General features: G+C 44.7%; 1 protein-coding gene across 2 annotated transcripts in view; it reads left to right on the top strand.

Annotated features, from left to right (window-relative positions):
* NAA50 (N-alpha-acetyltransferase 50, NatE catalytic subunit) overlaps positions 1-25,783 on the top strand; it is a 138,667-nt gene that overhangs the window by 45,251 nt on the left and 67,633 nt on the right. The window contains exons 2-3 of one of the 2 annotated variants that reach the window (XM_086935579.1): positions 9,936-10,072; positions 10,326-10,445. In XM_086935579.1, coding sequence (XP_086791705.1) covers positions 9,936-10,072; positions 10,326-10,445 — 257 coding nt within the window. The remainder of the gene's footprint in view (positions 1-9,935; positions 10,073-10,325; positions 10,446-25,783) is intronic. The other variant, XM_086935580.1, reaches the window with a different exon arrangement.

Genomic DNA, 25,783 nt, shown 5'->3' with positions numbered 1-25,783 from the left:
CTAGGCGTAAAGTCAGGATAATATACAGGATACCGTGGTGGGTTACGGAGGTCGGCGGAGCCGGGAGCCTAAGCAGCCATCTTGCTAGCTGACGTAGCTCCTCCCCAACTGACCATACAGTTATTCACCGATTTTCAAATTGCTTCCCAAGCGTAATGGGGAATATATGGCTTCGATCAGAGACAGACTGTGGGCATTATGTTGATATAGAGCTGTGGGAGGGGGGGGGGAGGGGGCGAGAGCTTGACTGAGGGCACGGCGATCTGATCCCAGTGCTGCAAGAATCAATCGCGTATCTCGCAGCGTCTATTTTGTTCCGAGTGGAAACAAATGAGGGGTTTGTGGCCTCTTGCATCATCGAAGGAAGCGTGCAGATTGTGTCTACAGAGTGGGCATTATTTTACTTGCATACTGCACTATATATTAAACACGTGTAGAATCATAATAAAGTGTGCACACTGCACACCTAAAAACCAAAGTCTAGATGCCGTTGCCGATATTTCTTGTTACTCATAGAGAATACACGTTTGTGGTGTTATGAATACGCACAATGTTTTACAATTTACATGCCTAGCTTCCAGCTGATCCCATGTCACAAGCATGCTTTAGTCGGAATGTTCCAGCCCACTGCACGAGGCACGTTGGGACTCTTAGTTTTAATTTTCTCATTATATGGCTGGCCTGCAAGTACCAGCATGCCTAGTGATTTGGTGGAAAATACGGGACTGGCTGGGAGTCCTCTTCGGGACACGAGGCCAGGTGACCACTGTGCAGAAAAACGTGCTTATGGCTGCAAGCTTTTAGGAAAGTCGTGTATCGTTTTAGCAACTGTGATGCTCCAACCTTTATATCAATTATTGGCTTATATTACATACTTGTATTTTCTGTCACTCTGACTTCCGTTATATCAACCATGTGTATTAAAGTGACCGACTGCAGAGCGTATCAGCTGTCCTCCGCTACATTTTATGAAGTAAATAATAGTTAGAGGAGTGAGTCGCCTTGAGGCGCGTGTGGAGTGTGGTGGCGGTGTTTCGTGTTTCATGTAGTCTGTTTTGGGGCAGCGGTTGGGGGGAGAACTCGTTTAAAGCGACCGCGCTGTTGGTGGTTGGGAGTGCAGCCTGTCAGAATGGGATGAGAGCCAACATGGGACTGTGTTCTACCAAAGTCTGTGTCAGATTTAATTCACATGCTTCTCCTAGCTCCCCTGGAGGCTGCCGAGCACGGACGGGCTCCGAATTGGCTCTCAGCCCTCACGAGCCCAGGACATTGGGGGCTGCACCGAGCATCCTTCAGATAAGCTGCAGTCTTGGAACTTCATTCGAAGCGGTTTTTATCCTCAAAGATTTTTGGCAAGCGTTTCGGCGGCTCGCTGGTTTCACCTGAAAGATACCTCCGAGCTCCAGTCCGCACCTGGCTCCCCCAGACGAAATATGTAAACAAAGGAAGGGAGACGCAAACAAGTGTTGAAAAACTATTCGAAACCCCAGTTAAACCGCTGCATGCAAGTGACCGGACTGAACAGTGCTTGCTCCCCGGACTCCCCTTCCAGCGGGGGTCAGGAAAAAGACACGGCGAAGAACGAGGACAGCAGCGGCCTAACTCATCTTAAGGAGCAGGAAAATGGCGGCCACAAAGCTCCGAGCATTTTCAGATTCAGGGGCGTGTTTTGACGTTCTGAGTGACGGATGACGTCACAGGTGGAAAGAATGCCAAAACAACGCCCCCGAATTCGAAAGACAGGGCTTGTTTGGAGTGACGCCTCTCTCCTCTAATGGCTGGCCTCCGTTTAGGAAGCCAGCCAATGGAGGAGAGAGGCGGGTTCAAGCCCCGTCTAAAAAACATTAAATCTCCTCCCGGAAGCTGGCAAGCCAGCCTTCGGTCCTCGACCTAAAAAGACTTTGTTGAGGGACTGGGGGAGGCCCAACAGTAAAGGGGTTAAATACGTTTCTCAATTCCACCCTCATTTTATGTTTGTGTCTGAGTGAGATGGCTCAGTGAGTTTGTCTCACTGCTGACAATTAATATGCAAGAGTTTGACAATTAATATGCAAGAGTTTGAATGCCTGCAAGAACAGGATGTCAGTCAAGGAGTGCCATTAATATGGGTTACTAATGTGTGATGGCTGAACTTAAAACAGCAAAAGTGCTGGACGAAGCGCGTTTTTTAGGAGTATTGCACCACTTATCTCCTTTCAGTTAATCAGAGTACTTTTCTAGCAATCTCTAGTAGTCATTTGAGGTTTCTACTCTTTCTAGTTACTTGGGTTCCACTGTAACGGTATTGATATTGGCTAGCACTGAATCTGATGTTTACTCTTATGTATTATCTATTTTAAGTGGGTACCATGTTTCATTTCCATGTGTGCGTCTGTTTTCAAAGTCTGACTCTCAGACTTATCTCGGGAGGTTGTAGGTGTCTGGGGTGTATTATCAGGTGGATTTGTAGCATTTTTTTTTTAGGGAGATAAAAGCTTAAAGCAAGGTTTTAACATTTCATAGAAAAATCTACTTGTCCAACCAATGTGATGCTTCAGAAACGGACTTGTTCTGTGGAAACATCCTCCTGTGCAGCTTCTTCCCTAAGAGCAGGGGCACAGATGGCAGTCTTGTTGGAGCATTCCTCCGACTCTACCCTCTGATTACGGTGGATGCTCTTAATATGTTGGGGTTGGAATTCTGTCTGGGTTATGATCCTGATACATTTCTGACTATACCAGGCATTGAATAAGCTTTGGACCCACTGTCGCATTTTTGATTATTCACGGGTTCTGTGTGCATTGGCTCCATTTATGCCTGGGCTCAGTTTAGGACCGCTTTCTGATAACTTTATGAACAGGTAAATGCCAGCACTTCATTATGCCAGTGTTCTAGGATAGCAACAGAACTCTGGACTATCGCTCTTTTTAATTACATCATTTATCTTCCTTTCTTTAGTTTGAGGAATGAATTATGTTACTTTAAACACACCTGTGTTACAGTGAATGTTGTTCATTATAGCAGACCAGCCAATCTGACCGTTTCTGCTTGATCTGCTAGTTTAATATTAGACCAATCACTTCATCTCTAGGTACTCTGGCGGACTCTCTTGATACCTCCTAACTAGTGAGCGCATGCAAGACACGATGACAACGGCTGCGCATTTACACTGGATAACTAGATGAACTCTGGTGCATTTGCACTTGAAAAGACTGTTTATCCTCCGAGTGGAACATCCGGTAAAGCACTGATCAGTCAGCCAAAGCTTTTCCGACTAGGCTGTGTTTGGGAACTGGATGACTTGTCTGTGGACATTTAACTTTGCAGCTGTCTAATTGGTGGGTCGGATGTCAGTAGGAACTCGGTCAATCTTTCCTCGAGCACAGTCTGATCCATGAGGTTGATCCCGGGATGAGCCATCATGGTCTACGTAGGAATGCCACCTCTCCTCCCAGTCCTTCCCACGGGGACAGGAATAACAGCGACCTACCGTCTCATTGCACACGCAATTTTGCTGGGAAGAGCGTGGCATATTTCAAATTGTTGCCCCTGAGTGCTCACTTTATTTCCAGGAAGTAGCAGTGTTTCTGCTGCACTTTGTAGGTCAAGTCTGGGAAAAAGGTGACGCCAGAGTTCTCGAATTTTAGAGGGGGTCCACCCCTCGCAGCTTGAAGGATGATGTGTCTGTCGTGAACATTGAAAATCCGTGCCAGGATGGGACGCGGCGGAGCACCCGGCTTCTGATGGCCTCCAGGAAATATTTGGAGAGGGACCGGGGTTGTAGATGATTTTGTATCATGTCCTCAAATAACAGGTCAGTGGCCTGCTCCTCTACCTGTTCGGGAACCCCCAGGATACGCACACTGTTTCTCCTCGGGCTAATAGTTTTGATCCCAGAGTATAATAAGGGACACACACTTTACAAACTGCACTAGGATTTACCTTTGGGCAAATGTACTGACCTTGACGAGTTATAAGATATCTGTGCTTGTGCTTTAATCGTTTTGATCTTTCTAGTGTCACCAACCCTCACCTATAGTGAGGTCTTGCTCACAGATGATGCACAACTCTGTGCAGCTCAGACTTTAAATCTACTTGCACAGATTTGCATGTCGGTGGTACAGTAGCATTGTTGGAGGGGGGTTCAGTGTAGTTTGTAGCCAGTGTGTGCTTGTCTGTGGCCTGGTCCAATGAAAGCAATTTGTTCAGGGCTGCTGCAGGTAGACCGTGGGAAGCCGGGTGTTTGTGTAAGGTTTCTTTCTTGGGTTTTAGTGGGCTCACTGAAGTTGAATAAGCAGTTTTTGAAGCGTCGACTGGATGCTTTAGCCTTTCTTGCACTTCGAGAAATCTGATCTCATAGACGCGTTATTTTTATACTAGCATGTTGAGCAACAAGCATAGCTGTGGAGGGTCTGGTTTGTTAACCATGCCAAGTTTGAAGGCTACCGAGCACAACTGCTGAACATGTTTTGCTCCCTTCACACACGTGCATCAGCTCGTAGTTTTTTATTTTGAGTGCCGGATTTTCGTGGATGGCTGTCTGTACATTCTAATTTAATTTGGTAAAATGTTGTTGTTGTTGTTAAACTACTGTGGAGCATTGCCATTGACTCCTTCCTGTGCTGCAGTTTATAAGCTTTTTTTTTTTTAAAGGAATGTCTAAACATTGAGACATACTCTAGTGGAAACACTTGTGTACGTACAGGATTAGTTTGGGTTCTGTCTATTATAACTGCCCAGTCTTTCTCTTTTGTATGTATTGTGTAATGCATTCAAGCCATTTCAGATTAGTCTGTGGGTTGATGCAGATAGGACTAAACTATTTGCCTGGGATCTAGACATTGGAGTTTGTAGGGCCCGGATTCTTGGTTCCTCAGCCACCAATGTGTTCTTTCCCTGGCACAAGCATTACATTTTTTAGGCTTTTCGAAGGTCTCTTGAACTGTATTTTAGAGGTTCTGTAGCAGTTACAAAGAATGATATTGAGCTCTAGCATTGGTTTTTGTCATGTTCTTTGTCGCTGGTTGATTGTAACTTTTCCGTTGCACGGTCCGCAAATACGTAGTGTGCATCGCTTCATTGTTGCGGAGGTGGACGGGCAACCAACAGCAAATGCGGGCTGCCACAGGGAGATTAAGGGCCCGATTCACAGAATGAATTTAAGACTCAATCCTAAACTTACTACTATTTTGGTATTCACAGAATGCACTTACTACTTTTGGCATTCACAGAAGTTAGGATTTTGTCTTAGGTCTGTCTTAGGTCTGTCTTAGGTCTGTCTTAGGTCTGAATCCTTTATAAAAGAGCACCCAAAAAAACAAAGAAATAGTGGTAGGCTGTTTTACAGTAGTGAACATGAAATACATTGCATCAGCAACCACATTAAAAGGACTACTTTTGCAATGGACACTTAGGGGGTAGGCAGACCTTGACGACTTCAAGGCTCAGCCTGGCTCCTTGGTAGAGAATTCAAGTTTAGTAACAATGGCACACGGAAACACTTCACCTATGAATAAGGGTCCTGACGGGAGCCATTTAAAGAGTCCCAACCTATGAAAGAGCAGCATCAACGTGAGACACTAACAGTTTCAGTCATTTCGCACAGGAGAAACGTGGCTTTGTAATTACAGCAGAAGACACAGGTACTTTAGAAGCTCTCTCATGCCCTGTGATAACGTATAACTGATTCAGTTGAGGTCTGATTTTCCAGGTATAACAGAGCGACCACATATGGTGTAAGCATGCACACTCCTAGTACCCACACACATGGCAAATTAACAGACTACAAGTGTGCCAAGTAATAGCAGCTGTGCACACATGCTCGAATCAGAACATCAGCTATACACCAACGGGACATTTAAAGACACAATACCACTACTCACTAGAAAGAAACAGACTACAATGTGGGTTTAAAGCTGTGACTGGGAAGGGGGTATTTGTGGACTGGGTAAGCAAGGAGAGGTGCGAGGAAGCAAGCCGAGACTAGAGGGAGGAGGTGGGGAAAACTGAAAGCAGCAACGAAGGGAAAAGCAGTGACTGGGTGATCTGTGGACAGGGAGTGAGGGAGGAAACAGATGGTAAAAGCAGGAGCACGGAGTTAAATTCTGAAAAAAATGTAGGTCCTAAAATGGTCGTTAAAACTGGAGCAGTGGATGTTTGCAAGTACTTGGTCCATGCTCTGGGGGAGGGCTAAATACAAGAAGAAGTAGGACTATGCATGGCAGAGACAAAAGGTGACCAAGAATGAGACCTACTATGGAGCAAGCAAATGGGAAGCCCGTGAGCGTGCTGAAGCCCGCAGATTATTAAACCAGTCTCTATGAGATAGCGCATGCACTGTCTAGCCAAGACCTAAAAATACTAGCTGCGTGTGCTTTCACAAGCATGTGGAGATCTTTGACTGATTTTGCTTTATAAAAAATCTTAGATGGCCTCTGTTCTTGTTTGCGCATGCAATGTGGATATTTTGTAACGAGTTTTGTTAAATCAAAAGAAACATTTAAAAATGGGCCAAAAATGTATTTTGCCGTGTTTGCGCAAATGCCACCTAGGAAAAAACGGTTTCCTGGGGGTAACTGAAGCTTATTCTTTTTCTTTCTTTGAGCAGGGTGAGCATGCAGGATTTTACTGTTTTTCTTTGACAGGCAACATTGCAGATTGTTAAATTCCGCTGTTTAGAGTCTCTTTTAAACGGGTGCAGATAATTCACAGCCTTAATGGATTTATGACACATGGCGCCTTGGTTTTAGCATCATTAGAAAGTTCTTGCAAGATAAAGGAAGCTGAGCCTGGCCCCGTGCCAGAAACACTTCAAACTGGCCTGGAGGGCCTGAGAAGGATTACTCGCATGTCTTTTGCATTCTTAAGTCTGTAGAACGTGATGTGATGTTCCAGTGGGCCTGGTCTTAATTGCTGCTGTCTTAACATACACTTCCACGGTCCACAGGTTTCTGATAAGTAAAGAGAATGTAACATAGATATATATATATACAGCAGTTGGCACTGTGAAATTATGGTGGAGTTTCGCTTTCATTGAGCAGATTTTTGATTTTTTTATTTGCTTAGAACGTTGGACCCCATGAACAGATTTTCACTCGCTTAGCATATGCATCTACGTCGGCATGCCAATTTGTTTAGCAAATATTTGGCTACAGCTACTGTAAAAGCTGCTAAACTGAAAGCCAAACTTGGCCTGAAAGTAGAACTTTACTGTTCAGTAGTATTTTAAATATTAGTATTCAATAAAGGTGGTGGGTGAGCTTAAAGTGTTGTCTTGTATGCTTTTTCAGTTAAAATGCACTTAGTTGGTTTGCTCCTAATAATTGCACTGTTTGGCAAATGTGCGTGTTATTTTGGTTAAAGGAGTAATTTGTGCTTACGCCTCTATAGAGATTTTTACCCATAAGTTGTATACACCACATTTGTGTCACATTTTTCCCAATATCATGGACTTTCTAAAGGTACCCAGGGTTTGTAGATTCATCTGGAGGGGGAACGAGAAAATAGCTCAAACGTAGCTAATTTTGTTTATGGAGAAGAGTGAGTAGAAAAGTGCTGCACAAGAAAGCATGTGTCGCCTCGCCTCCCCCCCCCCCTCTTCCTCCCCCCCCCCCCCCCCCCCCATCTCCCTTCCAATAAAAAAATTGTATCCACGAAAGGTTGTGCTCTGTCACTATCACGATTTTCCCTGCTTCATAACAAACAGTTGTAGCAAAAACAATATATATATATATATATATATATATATCTTTTTTGTTTGTTTGTTTTTAAGTGATAGTCACATTTTTCTAATTTTTGTGGTTTCAACCTACTTGCCGTTTGTGGTGGAAACAGTTGCAAAACCCATGGGTGTTCTCGGAAAGTCATTTCTAAAGACCGAATTCTCAGTTAAGTAATGTCATTTGTGTAGATCCCTCAAGGGTTTCTAGCTATTGAAATAATATTAATGAAAAAAATAGATATAGTGAAAACGAGTAGGAAAAGAAAAAAGCTGTTTGTGACGAACTCTTCTGTAACTTCTCGTCACTGGCAGTTTTACAAACATTCAACAGACCCTTCTTTTCAGTGACATATTAAAGGTTTGTAGGTTCTCCAAAAATACGGGATATCAAGAACCTACAAGTGAGCAGAAGCTTAGTGATTTTTCATTGTGTACCAGCTAAGCAGTTAATCTGGTAAAATATAAAGAATGTGAAATGGATGTATATTGCTGGAATATACACAAGATACTGGGTTTAGGAAGTGGTTTTTTTAATACACCTCGGAATTTGTGGTTACCCACACTATCCCGTGATTCAGACAGCCTTTTGCACAAATACTTCTTTCTTGCATACTGGCTTACATTTAGATGGCCCAAACACAGAGAAATGCAACTGATAATAGCACGTGTTTTACTAGTCTGTGTTCACACTCGTCTCCTGATTAAAAACAGTATTCCACTTGATTGGTTGGACCGAGGTAGTAGCACCTGCGACACAAAATGCCCCAAAACGAGACCCGGAGACATCCTGTTTTACATAGCGGAATCCATGCTGTTTTTAGTGTGGGTAGCTGCTTGTTTTGAGCCTTCACTCAGACGCCTCACAGGGAAATCTAGCATAACCAGACGTTTCTGAAAAAGACACCTAGGGGTGTCCAGGGTGGTATCTTGCTTGAGTTTAACATGGTTTTCGTACTCAGAAGACCTTGCAATCCTCAACCTTTGGCTAAAAGCACGTCTTCCTCACATTTCTGGTAAGGAAAGTTATAGAATCTGTGGGGAACCTGCCAACTTGCGATTCCCCACATCTCTGGTCCTCACTTGTGTGAGAGGGCCTGGCGCCTGCAACAGGAAAGGGCCTAAAAATGCAACATTGACAGTTCAGTTTTGGGTGGAACAATTTGTTCGTTTTTTTCTTTTTTTCTCTCTATTCGTAAGACTGAAAGAAAACGTTGTAAGGGTAACAGGATGTGTGATCTTACCTGTTAGATTTAAAATATTGGTAAATGTACCTGTCACATCAGGCGTGAGGTCGTGCTTCAGTGACCTCTCCAGTTTGCCAGGACTTGGATTTTGTTTTTCTCCATGAAAGTGAGAAGTAAGCTATGCAGAAGGCTCCCTAGAAGCTCAGTTGCCTTCGGTACTGTTGTCTGTGTTTCTAGAAACTAAACACGGACTTTGATGGAGCCTCCCCCGACATTAGACCTTGATTGAAAATGGGGCCAGTAGTGAAGCTGAGGGTAGATCGCACCTGTGCACCTGCACATTGACCTAGGTCTAAAGAAGGGACTAACCGTTTTGCATCATCTCGTGCAAGTTGTCTTGTTTAGTTAAGCTTTTATTTTTTTTCCAAGTTACTTTGTGAACGTAGAATAAGTTGCATAAGTGCACGTTGTACATAAAACCATGTGATCTGATTTTCGTTTAGTCCCAGAGTTGTGGAAGTGGACTTGTTTCAACATGGTGTGGCGTGAGACCTCCATACTCTACACAGTTACTGCAGCAGCAGTTTAACCTGTTCACATTAGTATATTTCATTCTTAAAAATAACTATTGCTTTCTCCCGTCCTTCTTTTGCTTGCCATTTTTCGTGTCCCAGCATATGTAACAAATTAGTTTTTCTTTTCTAATAGTTTAGGCTTTCAGCTTTCGAGTAGGTTTTTGTGCATTGCTAAGTGTGCGTGGGTAAATTGCGACTTACAAACTAACTGCGACTTTATATTGACATTTCTAATCGCCAACATAGGAACACTTCATTCCACCCAGAGGACACTTTTCCCTTCGGTGGCCCTTGGAGTGGGTGCACTGTGTGGGTGTGTATGCATTCTAAGCTGCGTACTATTTTGAACAGACGTACATTAATCGCTCATTGGTTCTAGTTCATAAATGACGCCTTGCGCTGGAGAGCAGCGTTAACTCGGCTGCTTCCCAGTTTTATTAAGTGTAACCTTTGGTCTAATGCACCTGTTTGTTCCAGTAGCCGCATCGAGCTGGGGGATGTCACGCCACACAACATCAAGCAGCTGAAGAGGTTAAACCAGGTCATCTTCCCAGTTAGTTACAATGACAAGTTCTACAAGGATGTGTTGGAGGTTGGGGAGCTGGCAAAACTCGGTATAGTACTTCAGTTGCCTACTTTGTTTAAATATTTAATCCTACTGGTATCTACCTTACAGTAGTTTTGTTAAAAAGGAACATGTTTTCATAGTAAAATGATTTGATAAAATTTATCTATCAATATTATTTTGTCTCCAGTTTCTCCTCAGTTATTTTTTTTTCTCCAGATTGTTTTTTATCTGACCTCGTTTACCAAGTATCTGTCAGTGCCATTGCAGCAAGTTTTTAATCTGAACTCTTCTCTCCCCAGCTTATTTCAATGACATTGCAGTAGGTGCTGTATGCTGTAGGGTGGATCACTCCCAGAATCAGAAGAGACTCTACATCATGACGCTGGGTTGCCTTGCACCCTACCGCAGGCTAGGTATAGGTAAGTTCTTTTAAAACCAAACTGCTTCACTGTAGAGAGAGTGACCTTCCGTTACATTATCGAAAGTCCGAGAAGATAGGATTGGTTTTACATTTCAGGTCTAATGATTTTTAGTAAGGGCTATTGACTGCAGTTACGAATGTGCAAGTGGACTGCAGGTACCAGATTTTCAGAGCCCTTGGCTGGCTTTCCCTACTCATTTTTTATAGTTCTGTCGTTTTGATTAAGTTGTATTTCTGATTGCTAATTCTGATTGCAGATTCCTCAACTTGGTATTGCCCCGAGGCACCAGATTGGATCCAGAAACTTAAAAAGCAGTGCTTCTCCTTGCTGGCATGTCGCCATGTGGCACCAGACAGACTTCACTGCACTTTGAAAGTTACATAAGGAGCCACATATAAGCGCCACCCATTCACAATGACTTCAGTTCCTTTCAGCACCTTCAAATGCTGATCTGGAGTTCTGCTACTTTTAACTATATGTGAAGAGATTTTTCTTTCCTCTCAAATCAATGATTTCTCTTAAATCTACCACCGTTCAAGGGAACCTATCTTCTAAGACTACAGGGTTAAAACCATGTGGACACATTGTAAAACGGATGTTTGTGACCGATCCTCACAAAATGTGCCTCTGGTGTTTTTGAGTGGAGCAAGGCAGCAGTGACTGTGCCAAGATGAACCTAAAAACATCCATTAACGCAAGGTAAAGCTCTGTGGCAAAATACTGCAAGACTGAATGCAGGGCCTCTTCTCGAGAGTGCAGATTCCTTCCTGCTGCTTGTGGAGAAGTGTGGCTCAATGGTTAAAGCGGCAGACCCTGATGCAGACGTCTAGCCCGGGACCAGGGTTCAATTCCCTACCTCGGCGGGTCTTGGGCTCAAAATTTCATGGACCTGATAATTCTCTCCTCGGTGCCTATTCCAATCATGGAGTCCCACTCTGCAACTCTGGGCAATAGTTTGCTTAATCTCCACAACGCCAAGGATGCCTGGCCTTCACCCTGGGGGTGCCCAGGAGTGGACGCCTCACAGGGAAAGCCAGGACGGGTTCCACAGCGGTATTCGTACAAGCGCCTTGAGACCCTTGCGGGTGAGTAGTGCGCTATACAAGTATCAATTTACATTTGCATTTTTTTTTTTTGCTACTGAAGTCATTCCTGCAGCATTTTTTTGTTGTTCCAGTCAGTCTTGGGGTAAGTTCAAGAAGAAGCATAAGAAGCCCTGAAGGGACTCTGCCCTTTTGCCACCATTCTCAATCTCCAGAGAAGGCAAAAGGGTGTCATAGTGCCCATGTCACCCCCCATTCCCCTGATGGGCCAACACTAATCTTTGTCCTGATGCACCGCATACTTTTTTTCTATCTTTCAGTCAAATTGCAGATCGAAGCCTTTATAGAGTCTATGCTGTGCATCTTTGGCACTCCTCTGTCTCCCTTTGTACTCCAAAGATCCAGAGGAGCCTCCTGCCAGGTAGGCATCATTGCAGACTTAGTCCGGTACCAAAATCTGCGCCGGTGCTTTGGACGTTGACACTGATGCCACCTGTGATGCCCTCAGTCTGCTCTGGTGTCTGACTCAAGCCTAATTCATCTTTACCTAATACTCAACCTTTCTGACTGACACAAATCCAAATACTACACAGTTGTGCGCACAGACGCTGCACCAACGTTTTAGCTTGGACTCTTACCAGAGTCAGCTATTTGGAGATGATAATGGAGGTGATGGGGATGGATGGGTATGCTCACTTTGATATGGATAACTGGTGTGTGAACCAGCAGGATTCAAGTGGACTGGATACCTCACCAAGTCCTGGGCTAGTTACCACCCCTTCTCCTCCCAGACTCGCCAAATGAGTAAAATACACCCTTGGTCACGGTCAGCAGGATGTTCTTGTCCTCCACCTTCTTACTATGGTGATGCACTCACTGGCACACTCTTGAGGTAAACCATTTTCTGGACCTCTTGTTACTCGCCAAGTCACACTTCAACATGAACGGCTCAGGGTGAAATACATATTCCACAATCCAACCCCTGAGAGTGTGGTGGTGCCAGCGTCCATCACCAGAGTGTACCGGGGACCCTACATGCATGCATGCTTTGTTAGATCTTTCCAACAATCTCGGAAAACATGGGCTTTATTGGCCCACGCCTTTCAGGACTGCTGAGACACTGCCAAGTTAGTCATCCAATCAGGTCTAAATGCCACTGGTACCGATTGTCTAAGACGTGCTATTAAGGCAGGTGTGGTGTTTCAGCACCATGCATGGATGAGGTCTTTTTGGGGCGTCCAGGGATCAAGAATGGACGTGCCTTTTGACTCATTCCGCCTGTTCAGCGAATGAGTAAACTCATCCCGGAGTGTTTTACAGAGAGCAGAGCTACAACCTGCTCCTTGGGTCTTACAGTACCAGTTTGGCAATCTCCTTCAAAGTTTCAGCCATTTTTGGGGGATTATTCTGGAGGCTTGGCATATCTGCAATGCCAGGCTCTGCGGCATGCACAACAGGCCTCTTAGCCCTTTCGAGGTCAAGGCAGTGGCCCAACAATGTCCAAGCCATCAGGGACTCAGTCCCCCCCAACCCTCAAGCAACAACTTCAAAACCTCTTGAGTGTTCATAGTGACACACAGCCACTGTGTAGGAGTCAGAGTCTGACACTACCATGAGGTGTGACGAAGCATCATGTCTGACAAATTGGTCCTTCAGGTCATCCAGCGGTTCTACGCTGCGCGATTCCTTTTCAATGCAACTCTCACCTACATCACAGCGCTTTCGGTGGACGATATCTCCATTTTGCGTCAGGACTTGCAGGCTCATTTGGCCAAAGGAGATTTACAGAGGGTAACTGCCTCCGAAGTGGGGGCTGAATGTCTTTCCAACTGCTTCCTTTTCCAAAAGGACGAAGCCCTTCGTCCTATGTTGGATCTTCGCCCACTGAGTACCTTCTTGCTATAGAGCAAATTCAAGATGCCCACTCTGACCGAAATTCTATCTACCCTGGATGCAGTAGTGTTGAACTTGCAAAACACCTATTTCATAATCCCATTCTGCAAGCTCACAGACCTTACCGGTGGTTAAGGGGGGAGGCGGGCATACCTTTTCAGTTTCCTGTGCTCCCTTTCGCCTTCACTAGTGCTGTTTGGGTGTTCTCAAAGGTGATTCCAGTTGTCACTGCCCATCTTTGGTGGTTAAGAGTACCAGTGTTCCTCCTACCTCAACAACTGATGGTTAAAGGCAGGCTCACCAGTCATTCGCAGACCACCTCCAGAACAAGTCCATGATATTTGGGCTACGATCTTGATATTTCAGCCTCTGTTCTGGGTCTAAGTGAGGATGGCTGAGAGGCTTATTGGACTACTGGCTTCCTGCATCCTGCTGGTCTTCCATGCCAGATGGCACATGCGAGCTCTGCAGTGGGATATGTAGTCGGCTGTTAAAGCGCTATGAAAAATTTGTTAGTTTCCACTTAGGTTTCAGAGGAGATTGCAAAAGAGCTGTAGTAGTGGCTGCTCGACCACAGTTGGACCAACGGCATACTCCCTCTCCCTACCCAAACCAGAGCTGACTGTTTTAATCGCCACATCATTACTGGACCTGCCTCCGATCAGTTTGTGGATGATTCGCTTGATGTTGAAGGCTTTTCTACTAATCCTCCAAAAGAGGCTGGTGCATGTTTTCAACACCACCGCCATGCGGTACTGCAACAAGCTGGGCAAGGGGAGGCCCTCTGCGAGGAGACTCTGCATCTCTGGAACTGGCTGGGTTAATGAGGCATCTCCCTGGTTGTGAACCACCTGGTGAGGTTTTCGAACGCCAGGGTTGATGAACTTAGTAAGCGATGCCTCGCTGGGCATGAATTGAAGCTACACCCAGAAGTGCCGGAAGGGTGTCTTGCAGCATTGGGGGGAGGGGGTCGGCTTGGCTCTATCTCTTTGCCACTGCCGATAACTTAGTGTCCACACTTTTGTGGGTTAGAATTCCAGAGAATCCTCTTTTTCTCTTTCTCTTTGGCTTTCTCTTTCCGAGACTCATTTCACTTAAAGTGGACCAAGGGCCTCCTGTGTGCCTTCCCATGTCTACCTCTTTTGCCAGAGTTCTGAAGATCAGAAAGCGAGTGGGCCCAAGTTCTTAGTGCTCTGGATTAGTCTGGAAGGGTGTGGTACGTCGAAGTTATGTGATTGAGCATCTGTCTCCGCTCAGGCTGCCAATTTGGGTGGACCATCTGTCAGAGCAGCAGGACAGTGTCTTGTACCTGGGTCTGCACAACCTGCAAGTTCATGAGTGGAGACTAAGTAGTGACAGTTGTTTAAAATTCGATCTCTCCTCTCAGTCAGTGTACACCGGTTGCTGGGATAAACGTATGGCTTGGTGTGGGACCCGTTGCACCTGAACTGTTAAATGTCTTGTTAGTCTTATGTTTGGCCCAGCAAAGACTTGAAGTGGGCACTGTTAAAGATTACTTTTCTATCATTTTAGCCTTTTCATGTTTACTGGCCTGCCATTCTTGTTCAAATCACCTATTATGATGAGATTTTCTTAACGTTTCCAGCATATGTAACCCTTTGTGATGCCACGATGGGACTTACATTTGGTTCCCACTTTACTAATGTGTACCCCATTTGAGCCAGTGTAGTTTTGTATTGCACTTCGTAGCCTTGGGTCAGCCGCCTTATGCCACCTGTTTTCTGGACAGACTGGTGTCGAGAACCTGGCCTATGTTCCTGCCTGAGGTCTTGATGCCTTTTTATGGTGGACAAACTATCTCCATCCCGACATTCTTTGCTCTAGCTTATCTCTCAAAAGCGCAAAACACTCCATTGCTTAAACCCCATTAAAGTGCTGAGCTTTGTCTTTGATCGTACCAAGGACCATTGGTTGGATGATCCAGTTCTTTTGTGGTTCTCTGGAGTAAAATAAGGAAAGGCTGAGCTGTTTTAAGATCTGTTAAACATTTGCTAGCAAGCAGCCTTCAGAAGGTCTGGTGGCTCATTTGACCAGAGCTGAGGCCGCTACCACTGTGTTGGAAGCAGAGTGCCTGTCTGGGACCTCTGTCATCTGCTACATGGGCATGTGCACATGTTCTTGAAGCTTTATTGAGTTGACAGTCTCTGGTCCTTCAGGATGGGCTTTACGTGCATTTAGTCCTTCAGGACTTCTTAATCGGAGTCATTCCACAGACCTACCACGTTAGGAAATACTTCTTTGATATCTGTTCGTTCACAAGGTGAGGAATCTAGGGATTGAACTATCCATCATAACGCTAACTGCAGGATCCTCGCTGCCCTTCCACCTCCCCATGCAGTGCAGTAGTCTCCTCTAACTAAGAAGGTCCAAATTTAGGAATTTGCACTCTTGTCCTTCCATTTTCTGATTGGCTATGTGTCTGAGAGTAGGGGCAAGCCTGCGAAAGAAAACCACTTCAGCGCACATGGGTCGCGCTTGTATGTTGCTACATTTGTCCCTCCTCCCCCTCCACCCCCTCCAAGTTTTCAAATCCAGGCTGCTGACCGAGGAATATTCTAAAGGTGAGAAATCAGAGGTTTGATATGGTATCCACCAGAAAGAGCCTTACCGACTTGTTAATATACAACCGGTTTCAAGGTGAGGTATTGTCAGCAACCAACGATTGAAAGGATAGTACATTTTAATATCCTGAAATCCCAATGATGTCTGTATGATCTGTGTGTACATTATGCTGCTCATACCTTGCACAAACGTGGAGTGTCCTTCTAATGTGCACTGCCTCTTAATCACTAATGGATCATTTCCAATAACAGAAGATTAATTTGTTTTAGCACTACTACTAATTTCTAATGTATAGTAGTTCTGTTAGTGGAATTTTCCTTTTCTTTCCTTCCCATCTGGCTAATAATTGAGACTCTTAAGAATATTGGAGTGTTCGGGTGCTTGTGAGCCCCCCTCTGTCTTGTGCATCACAGACGACCCTCCCCCACTCTTTTCATATTTTCTCCTCCCATCATGCATCACATATAGAATTAGCTTCTCTGCTGTATTTCTTTTTGGCAGTACACGTTTTTGTTTTTTCTTTCTCCTTGGAAGAGGCTTTATTTATTGCTTTTTTTTAATTCTTAATTGGTTATAGAGAGCTTACCTCTACTGTGCATGCCTGTTACAAGGGACTTCCATGAATGCATGCGATGTGTTGCGTAGTTCTCAGCAGCTGAGCCAAGCAAAGCCTCAGCGTTGTTTGAGCAAAGCAGTATCCAGACGCTTGTGTATACTATTTCAGAATTTCCCATTGACTAAAACGTATACAGAATAGTGATTAATGGAATGCTTAAAGTAATCTCAGCCACTGGTAATTATGTTTGCATCCTAGTTCGCCCAAACTGCGAGATCGGGACCACCCTGAACGAAAACACAAGCAATATGGGACTAGTTTGCTCCTTAATAGGGCTTATCAGTTGGGTATAGCTTAGATCCAGTGGCAGTGTGTATGGAACCCACGTCAGGCCATACCCGTCCACAACACACTGAAGTATACAAAAAAGTGGTGGATGAAATGCTTGAATTAATCTCAGCCAGTGGTAGTTACTTGGGCCACGTACCAGTCCATTGTTCAGCACAGTATACCACTGCAGTTTAGACCACCTGAATGAACAATGTCTACCTGTGAACCATCTTTATCAAACAATCATTGATGCTTACATCATCTTCCTGCTTTCCTTTATGGTACCAGGGCTAGCAGGAACAGTGATGGGGTACCCCAGTGGATGCCCACGTTATCAATTGCTATCTCTACTTGATGCCTGTGCCCTGGGTCTTGACTGGCACCCTATTTATTCTGCTGTAGTTGCTTCAGCCTTCGTAATGAGAAAATGTCCTATTCCATCTCAGTCATCTGATAGAAGTAAAGTGGATAAGTTGTGGTATAAAGGGGAATTTTGCAGGATGAATTTTTTTCTGGATTCACATGCTGTGCATCTATTCCGCCATCCAGAGATTGGGTCTTGAAACATTTGTCTTATGTCTTTATTTTTGTAAAATTTTTTGTTGTTGTTGTTCTCGCCTGTTTTGCTTCTTTCCCTATTTCTGGGCATGTGTGTGGGTTGCATACAAATCCAGTAAACTCTTCAGGCCACACAACTGCACCTACTGGTATGTAGCCATTTCTTTTTGCAGCATGAATCAATTTCTGGATTCACGTGCTGCGTATCTGAATACGTAGCTGTATTTCATTCCTTGGGTAGGCTGGGCTGAAATGCGGGTGTGTTGGCAAACAAGTGTTTTAGACGTCTGTCCACCTGTGCTTCTTTGTTCATTTGAGTCTCCATTCAGTAGTGTTTTGTGAACGTGTGGGGATTTCCAAGTCGAGGCAGAAGTCCTCAATGTGTATGATTGCTAGGAACAATAGTGTTGCGCCTTTCTTTCTGGTCTAGTGTGCCCTGGGTCGTACGGTTAGGGTCCTTCTGTCCCTAGTGCATAAGGTTTATAAAGTCTCCACTATCCATTGTGTGATCGTTCCCTTGGTCGGCGGTATTCCCTTGCTTGCAGAGGTCTTGGTGTGCACACATTTAGGCAGTTTAGTTACCTGCTGCTGTCTTCTTTCGGCATCTTTAGCTGCCTTCTTCAACGCTTCCCATTTCTCAGCGTCTGCTGCTGCATCTTCTACGTACAACTCTCCTTGCGACCTCCAACATTCTCTAAATTTTTGCTCGATAGGCCAACATCTTTCTGGGATTCCTGTGCCTTCTGGGTGCTACCCGTGGTGTGCTAGTCTCGGTCTGCAGCATAACTTGAGAGTTTTCGTCATAATCTTGGAGCAGGCTTTGCAATCTTCGTCCTTATGTTCTTTTGGCAGGCACAGATTGCAGTTCCTGTGTTGATCCCTCTGCACAAATCTGTGGTAGGAGTTGGGGCAGAATTTAAAAGGGATATTTTCCATGACCTGCTGCTGCCTCTCCTCTTCATTCTCCGGCCACGTGCGTTTCACCAGCGGGGCCGCCCTTCTGGGTTGAGAAGGCTACCCTTTTCCGTTCGTAAGTTCTTGTGGCTTTCGGTGTTCTGTTTTTGTTTTGTTTTTTCTCCAGTTATTCTCTGGGTTCTTTAAGCTGCTCTGTCCTGTTTGCATACCGAACATCGTTAAAAAGAATGTGAAGATGACCACTACGCACTGGAACTTCCGGGGTGGGTTTACCACAAAATAGTGGCCTAAAACTCAACAACAAAAAAAGATTGTTTCCAGGGTCAACCACTGGATTGCGGAATAGATCCACAGCATGTGAATCCAGAAAATTCTTCAGGCTGCAAAACTAATCCTACTGGTAAGTAACCTTATTGCTATCTTACTAGAGCTGCTGACTTGCATGTTTAATGCTGCTTCTGTTAAAGCTTGTCCTGAGACTTCAGAGAAATTCCTATTCTAGTATTTACAATACCTATCATGGCAGTTAGAATTGCCTGTAGTGTCCAATCTTCAGGGAAAGTGATATGCCAATTATGTTTCATATGAGTCTGAGGTACATTAGGAGTGTCTCCTGATTAATGAGCTTTATGTATGGAAGTAATTAGAGCGCGTGAGCACTTTGTGTGGGGGGGGGGGTGATCATTCCCATGGTGTCTTGGCCATTAGCCCTTTCTGGAGGGTCACCACAGATGTATTAGCCATTTTGTGGAGCCTTGTTTTTGCTCTGTTTAATTCTGTGCACATTACCCCTGATGACTAGTAGTAAAGTGCCTGTACTCCCTAAACCTCCACCCCTCTTTGATATGATGAAATTGGTATACCCTTAATTGGCATATTTGACTTAGTTATAATACCTTAGTACATGGTACCAAGTACCCAGGGCCTGTAAGTTAAATGTCAGTTGTGGACTGCAGAACCCATTGTGCCATCCACTGCATTGTCAATGCAAACATGACTGCAGGCCTAACATGTGTGACCAAGCTGTTGCAGTTTTAAAACTGCAAATTCGACCTATGAAAGAGTCGACCACACGCTTATAGTTCTACAAAATCCAACTTAATGATAACATTGAATTTTGTGTAACTATTAATTTATTTATTTATTTATTTTTTACATTTGTATGGCGCACAGCTACCCAAAAAGGGTTTCCCGGCGCCGAATTATTAAGGAAAAGCTACTTTTGAAAAGTTACCCTTTCCCTGCCTAAGGCCTCTAGAGGTCTATTTGCATGAGCTCGAGGTCTATTTGCATGAGCTCAAACTATCACCTGATAACTGAATAGCCCCTTTGAGGAATGAAGTGGCTCCAAGAACCAGGACAAAATGCTTTGGGTGTGGGGAGGTGTTGTGCTCGGTTCACAGTATGGCCTGGGCTTTGCAACTTGATTAACTTCAAACAGCCTTACTTTATCACAAGCAGATGTAATTAAAAGCCAGACCTACCCTATTCATTTATCGCGCAGGCAGGCTCCCGTCACAGTGGACCTATTTTTGACAGTAGTGTTAAATCCTACTGGCGTGGCAAACATGCTTGACAGATCTACTTGGTTTTACATATAACACATGGAGCCCACTACAAGGGGAGAGGACATTTCTTCTGTAATCCACTGTGTAGTTGCTGGAAGACTGATTTGTCCTATTAGACTTTGATCTGTGAGTTTATTTCGAGGGGGAGGGAATGATCAGGTACAGGGACTGCCTCACACTAGATTTTGTTGTTAGCTGTGGAAGGATACTGGGATTAACCAGTCCTCTACCTACATACGCCCATCCCTCAAAGCTTAGTATGACGTAAGACTTTTGCCATCTTGAAAATGCTCTATATGGATAGGGTTCGCCCTGGTAACCTTTACCCCATTGGTTACAGCATGCCCAGGGTTCATTCCTACCCACTAGATGTGCCAGGCATAAAGGTGACCTCTCCAGGCACCTACTTCAAAACACTTCTACACCTGTAGAAGATCAGAAACGCACTCAACCTAAGAAGATCCCAGTAGACTGGCTTTTACATTTGTACCCATGACGACAAAGTGGACTCCGAGTCAAATGGTTGATAAGCTGTTAAAGCTACAGGAACACTTGCGAAGAGAGAGCTTGACATTTGGGACAACATAATTGATTGCATGGGGGAACCACAGTGAGGAGTCAATAGACTGACCCAATCCACTCCTGATCCTTGGTGGGATCTCAGCACTCCATCGCTTCCTCTGGATTGTGATTAGGGAAGTGGGTGGCATGGGGACGTTTTTATGCCCTACGGTGGCCAATGTATATCTGCTGTGACTGTAGGATGTGAGCAAGGGTCACGTACTGTTATGGGTGGTGTTGGACCCTTGTTCTTGTTGAGGGGCCGATTCACAAGGGACGATATCTGGGTTCCTCTATCCTCCTACGGTTGATGGATATTCTGTTATTGCTTATACTTATTTTTGTACTCCTTTTCTCTTCCTGGTCTGCTCCTTCACTGACACAATTCCTTTCCTTGGAACTGAAATATATTCTATTGTATCCTTGCAAATGAGTGTAAGAGAAATCTGCAGTCACCCTTCTATACTCTTGTATTGTTACTTATTGTCTGAAAATGTTAATAAATACATACTAAAAAAAGAAATGCAAAAAAAGCTACAGGTACACAACCAGCTTTAAGAGGCCTTTGCCTGCCGCGCTTTGAGTCTTTAAGTGCCTCCCATGAGTTCCTGGTGGGTGTTTGTTAGAAGTGTACTCCTGTGGTGGTTTGAGTCTTACAGGTCTAAAGTCAGAAGGTATAATATTTTGGCCTGGAAAAACCTAGTTGGTATCCAACCTGTGCTCCACCCCTGCCAGTGTCAGAACGCGCTTAGGTCCTATTCTACAGTGACCATCATTGGAAATTGGCACGTTGAGTTAAATCTTTCAGAATTCATGTATTTGGTTTCTCTTATTGGATAGTAATTTTTGTTTTATTGTACTTTCTAATGTTTTGGGATTTTGGTTTTCCTTTTTAGCTTTTTAGGGCTCGCCTACTGTGTCCTTGCGCATAGCTGGCGAGCTATATTGCAGCTTAAACAGAGTTAAACCAACTCGGCGATTTCTTTGAGTGCCCGAGAGCGCGTGCACATCAAAGCCACCAGCCTCCTCGGGCATCTCAAGCTTCCCTCACTCAGCCGGCATTTCTCCTCCCCTAATTAGTCATGCACGGCCGGCCGGTAAGCACATCAAAGGCTGCTGCTCCCGGCCCCTATTCTTCCCTTCTTGCCTCTCCCCGCCCCCCTTCCCACCACAGCAATGCAGAGGGCTTGTTTATATTGCAGCCCCTAACCATCTCGCATGCTGCTCTTGAAACAATAACCATTGTTGGTCATGATATAATAAACGCTCTAATTATTTTATCAGGGCCACACAGAATTTTATAAAGTCTTTTGCTGGCATTTTCGTTTTATGCTGATTGCTATTTTACACCTTTCACATGCTGGCGATTTGCTTCAAAGATATACATTCATCCTGAATCCCGTTACTAGAGCTTTCTCCTCTTCTGCTATATACGGGTTTTAGTTGAATTTCATTGATCTCTTTTACTAATGATTTATAAAAAGTGCCACCCACCACACAGCTCCACCTACACAGCTCCACCGATGCACCCACCACACAACTCCACCGATGCACTCACCACACAGCTCCACCAATGCACTCACCACACAGCTCCACCGATGCACTCACCACACAGCTCCACCGATGCACTCACCACACAGCTCCACCGATGCACTCACCACACAGCTCCACCGATGCACCCACCACACAGCTCCACCGATGCACCCACCACACAGTTCCACCGATGCACCCACCACACAGCTCCACCGATGCACCCACCACACAGCTCCACCGATGCACCCACCACACAGCTCCACCACACAGCTCCACCGATGCACCCACCACACAGCTCCACCGATGCACCCACCACACAGCTCCACCGAGGCACCCACCACACAGCTCCACCGAGGCACCCACCACACAGCTCCACCGAGGCACCCACCACACAGCTCCACCGAGGCACCCACCACACAGCTCCACCGAGGCACCCACCACACAGCTCCACCGAGGCACCCACCACACAGCTCCACCGAGGCACCCACCACACAGCTCCACCGAGGCACCCACCACACAGCTCCACCGAGGCACCCACCACACAGCTCCACCGAGGCACCCACCACACAGCTCCACCGAGGCACCCACCACACAGCTCCACCGAGGCACCCACCACACAGCTCCACCGAGGCACCCACCACACAGCTCCACCGACACAGCTCCACAGATGCAGCCACCACACAGCTCCACCGACACAGCTCCACCGATGCACGCATCACTCGGCGCAACCACAGCATCACTCGGCGCAACCACAGCATCACTCGGCGCAACCACAGCATCACTCGGCGCAACCACAGCATCACTCGGCGCAACCACAGCATCACTCGGCGCAACCACAGCATCACTCGGCGCAACCACAGCATCACTGGTTCAAATATGTTCTTTCAATGTTTCAAGCTGTTTTCAAGCTTTCACGCTTTATTACAAATCACAAAAAGATGTTAATATTTCACTTCTGTTCTTGAATTTTCGTCACAATAAAAAACACTGAACATAATCTTCACAAAAGTTATTTACAAAAGTTTAAGCTATTGCCATTACAAATTACATAAATTATTTAAGTATTAATTATTTTTAAAAATTAAAAGCCATTGTTATTTGTAATATCAATACATCTAAGTCACGTAAATACAAAACATGTTGCATTACAAATGCTATAGGTGTCACATTTGCGAAAGTTATAACTATTGGCATTGTAAATGACAAAGCTATTAATTTAGCTATTTAAAAAAAAAAACCACATAAATAAAAAAAATTCATTTATAAGACCAATAGCTCAAACTTTCCTAATGCGAGCCCTATTGCATTTCCAATGCTTGTTTACTATATTAGTACTGCATAAATACTTTACACATTACCTCTAAATTAAGATTGTCTGCTCTGTGCTATGGATACCAGGGGATTTAAACTCAGGTTTATTTAGGGACTTAAGTAGTACACCGTGACAAGGATTGTGTCTATTAATTGACTTTGGTACCCCCCTACTCCACAAATTATTAACACCATTTCTTATTGTCTCCACATTTGATTGTTGTACCTTTACAAGGGGAGTCCACTGTCCCTGTTGGAAGTGAGTTTTTTTTCTTTACTCTAGACATACAAAAGGTGATGGGAGGAATGCTTGCAATTTGTCTAACCACGGGCAGTCACTTTGCGTAGCAGTTCCAGAAATCATTCTTTTGACCAACATGCAACCTCATTCTCTTTCTGATGGAGACTTTTATCTGCAAATTCTTCACTTTAAAAAAAAAAAATTCCCTAGGCCTGAGACTAGATCAGGTACGTTTTCACCAGTACCTCTGCATGCTGGTAGGTAGCACCGTGCAGCTCTACACTGATCCTTACAGAAATGGCATGCAGACACTTTATAGGCTCCACTCCTGCACACTGACTTCAGTTTATTACTTTCTGCACCACCAGATGTGGATCGAGAGCTACCTTTCATCTCTGAGACCTTTACTTCTATCAACATTCACTTGTTCTGTGTGCAAGGGACATGTCACCTCCCAAAATGACATGGTTTACGTTCAGTAAGGACTGTCACACACACATGTCGTACACAAACAAAACACCTAATCCGGGGATCTCCTAAAAAAGAACACACTCTGAGAGAATGCCTCTGAACATGTATAACACCGGGAGTACTACAGCAAGAAATTACAAAATAGAAAGACCCTTAAGCCAAATCTGATTCCCATCACTCACCGGAGTGATAAGTTTCATCATCTGGGTGTCCTTCCTACCATCCACTGGGCCTCTTGATCATAGAGGGATTTCTAGTGGATATTAACTTACTTGGGTCTTGTAGGAGGAGCACAAAGACAAGAAAAAGCAAGCTTGTACAGCAACTAGATGTGATCAAAAACATTGTGTGGGAGGGATGAGTACAGTACAACAGATGTGAGAGTGAAATGTAAATGCGGTTCTCCACCTGAATTATTTTCAGATGGTTCTACCTTTGCACCAGCATGACCCTCCAAGCCCCCCAAGGGGCTGCCTCGGTCTCTAGTCTCAACTCTGCCTTCTTGTCATGCCAGTTCCCAACACAGGCTCCAATGACAGTAGAAGAAACCCCACTGTTCTCGTCATGTGTGATGTAGATGCACATGCTTTGCATACACCTGCCATCTAGTGTTGGGTCCGTATGTTTGCAAGTTGTTTTTCTTCTAAGAAGTCTTTTCCAGTCACAATATAAGATGACTCCTCCTTTCGGCAACAAAAAATCAGAAAACCTTCCTAGTTTAATAGAGAGAACTCAACCGTAGCCTTTGAGCCCATCCCATTTTTATTAACCTACTCGAAGAAAACATCTTTGAGTAATCTGCCGATGGAAATTGCTCTGTTCCAGTTTTGCTCTCGGTGCCACACTAAATATCCACGCACCGCCGTTCACAAAGTCTGTAACTTGTGCCTGTCTCCGGACCACAAGGAAAAAGGACATCTGTCGCTAATTCCTCTCTAGAAAGACCCTCTAGAAACGTCTGGCTTGATGAAGAGAAATGCAGCAGCAAAGTATCGAAGACACCCCCGATTTCTTCAGAGAAAATATTGAACAAGAAGAAATGAAAGCACGGGCAGCAAAAGAAGAGGCCTTCGCTGTCCAGGACTCAGATTCTGAACTGGAGTCCCATGATGTCCCAGCCGGTTAAGGTGACGTGAGTACCAAAACTCCTTTGCCCACAAAACCCGCTTCCACTAAACAAAGGGCTTCCAGGCCACCACTGCCATCGTCGGCAACTAAAACATCGGCTTCGAAGGACAAAATGGAAAAGTAAGTCTCCGCATGGAAAATTTCAGTGCCGAAACAAAGCTGCTCCTGAAAAGCCTCCGAAGCCAGTTCTGGAAAACATGCGAGAAAAGCTGGATCCAAAACAAAAGAACATTTTTATATTCATCCAGACACTGGACACATTCCAACACCTGTGATACCATCATCATCCTGCAAACGGAAAATTCCTAACTCACAGGACAGTATATAAAATTCCATAAAAGAAAAAGGACATGTCTACAAGCCCTCTTCACCCCATTCCTTCTACGCCTCCACCAACTTCACTAGTACCTTTTTAATACCAAGTTCAGACCCTTTAAATATTGAACCACAGGGCTCTTCTCATACAGATCCTGATGCAGGGGCTGAGGATTAAAATTCAACCACCACCAGATCAATGGGATAACTATCATAGGGGCTTCCGGTTTTATGGTATTTTTTTTATTTTTTTACATTTCAGTCTGTATTTTTCCAGATTTATTTAGGGGTTTTGTGAATAAATGAAGTTGAAAGTATTTTTTCCCACA

Source organism: Lissotriton vulgaris, chromosome 8 (genome assembly GCF_964263255.1).
Source record: "Lissotriton vulgaris chromosome 8, aLisVul1.2, whole genome shotgun sequence".
Taxonomy (NCBI): domain Eukaryota; kingdom Metazoa; phylum Chordata; class Amphibia; order Caudata; family Salamandridae; genus Lissotriton; species Lissotriton vulgaris.
The sequence above is the reverse complement of the archived record's forward strand: the minus strand, read 5'-3'. Positions and strand labels throughout refer to the sequence as shown.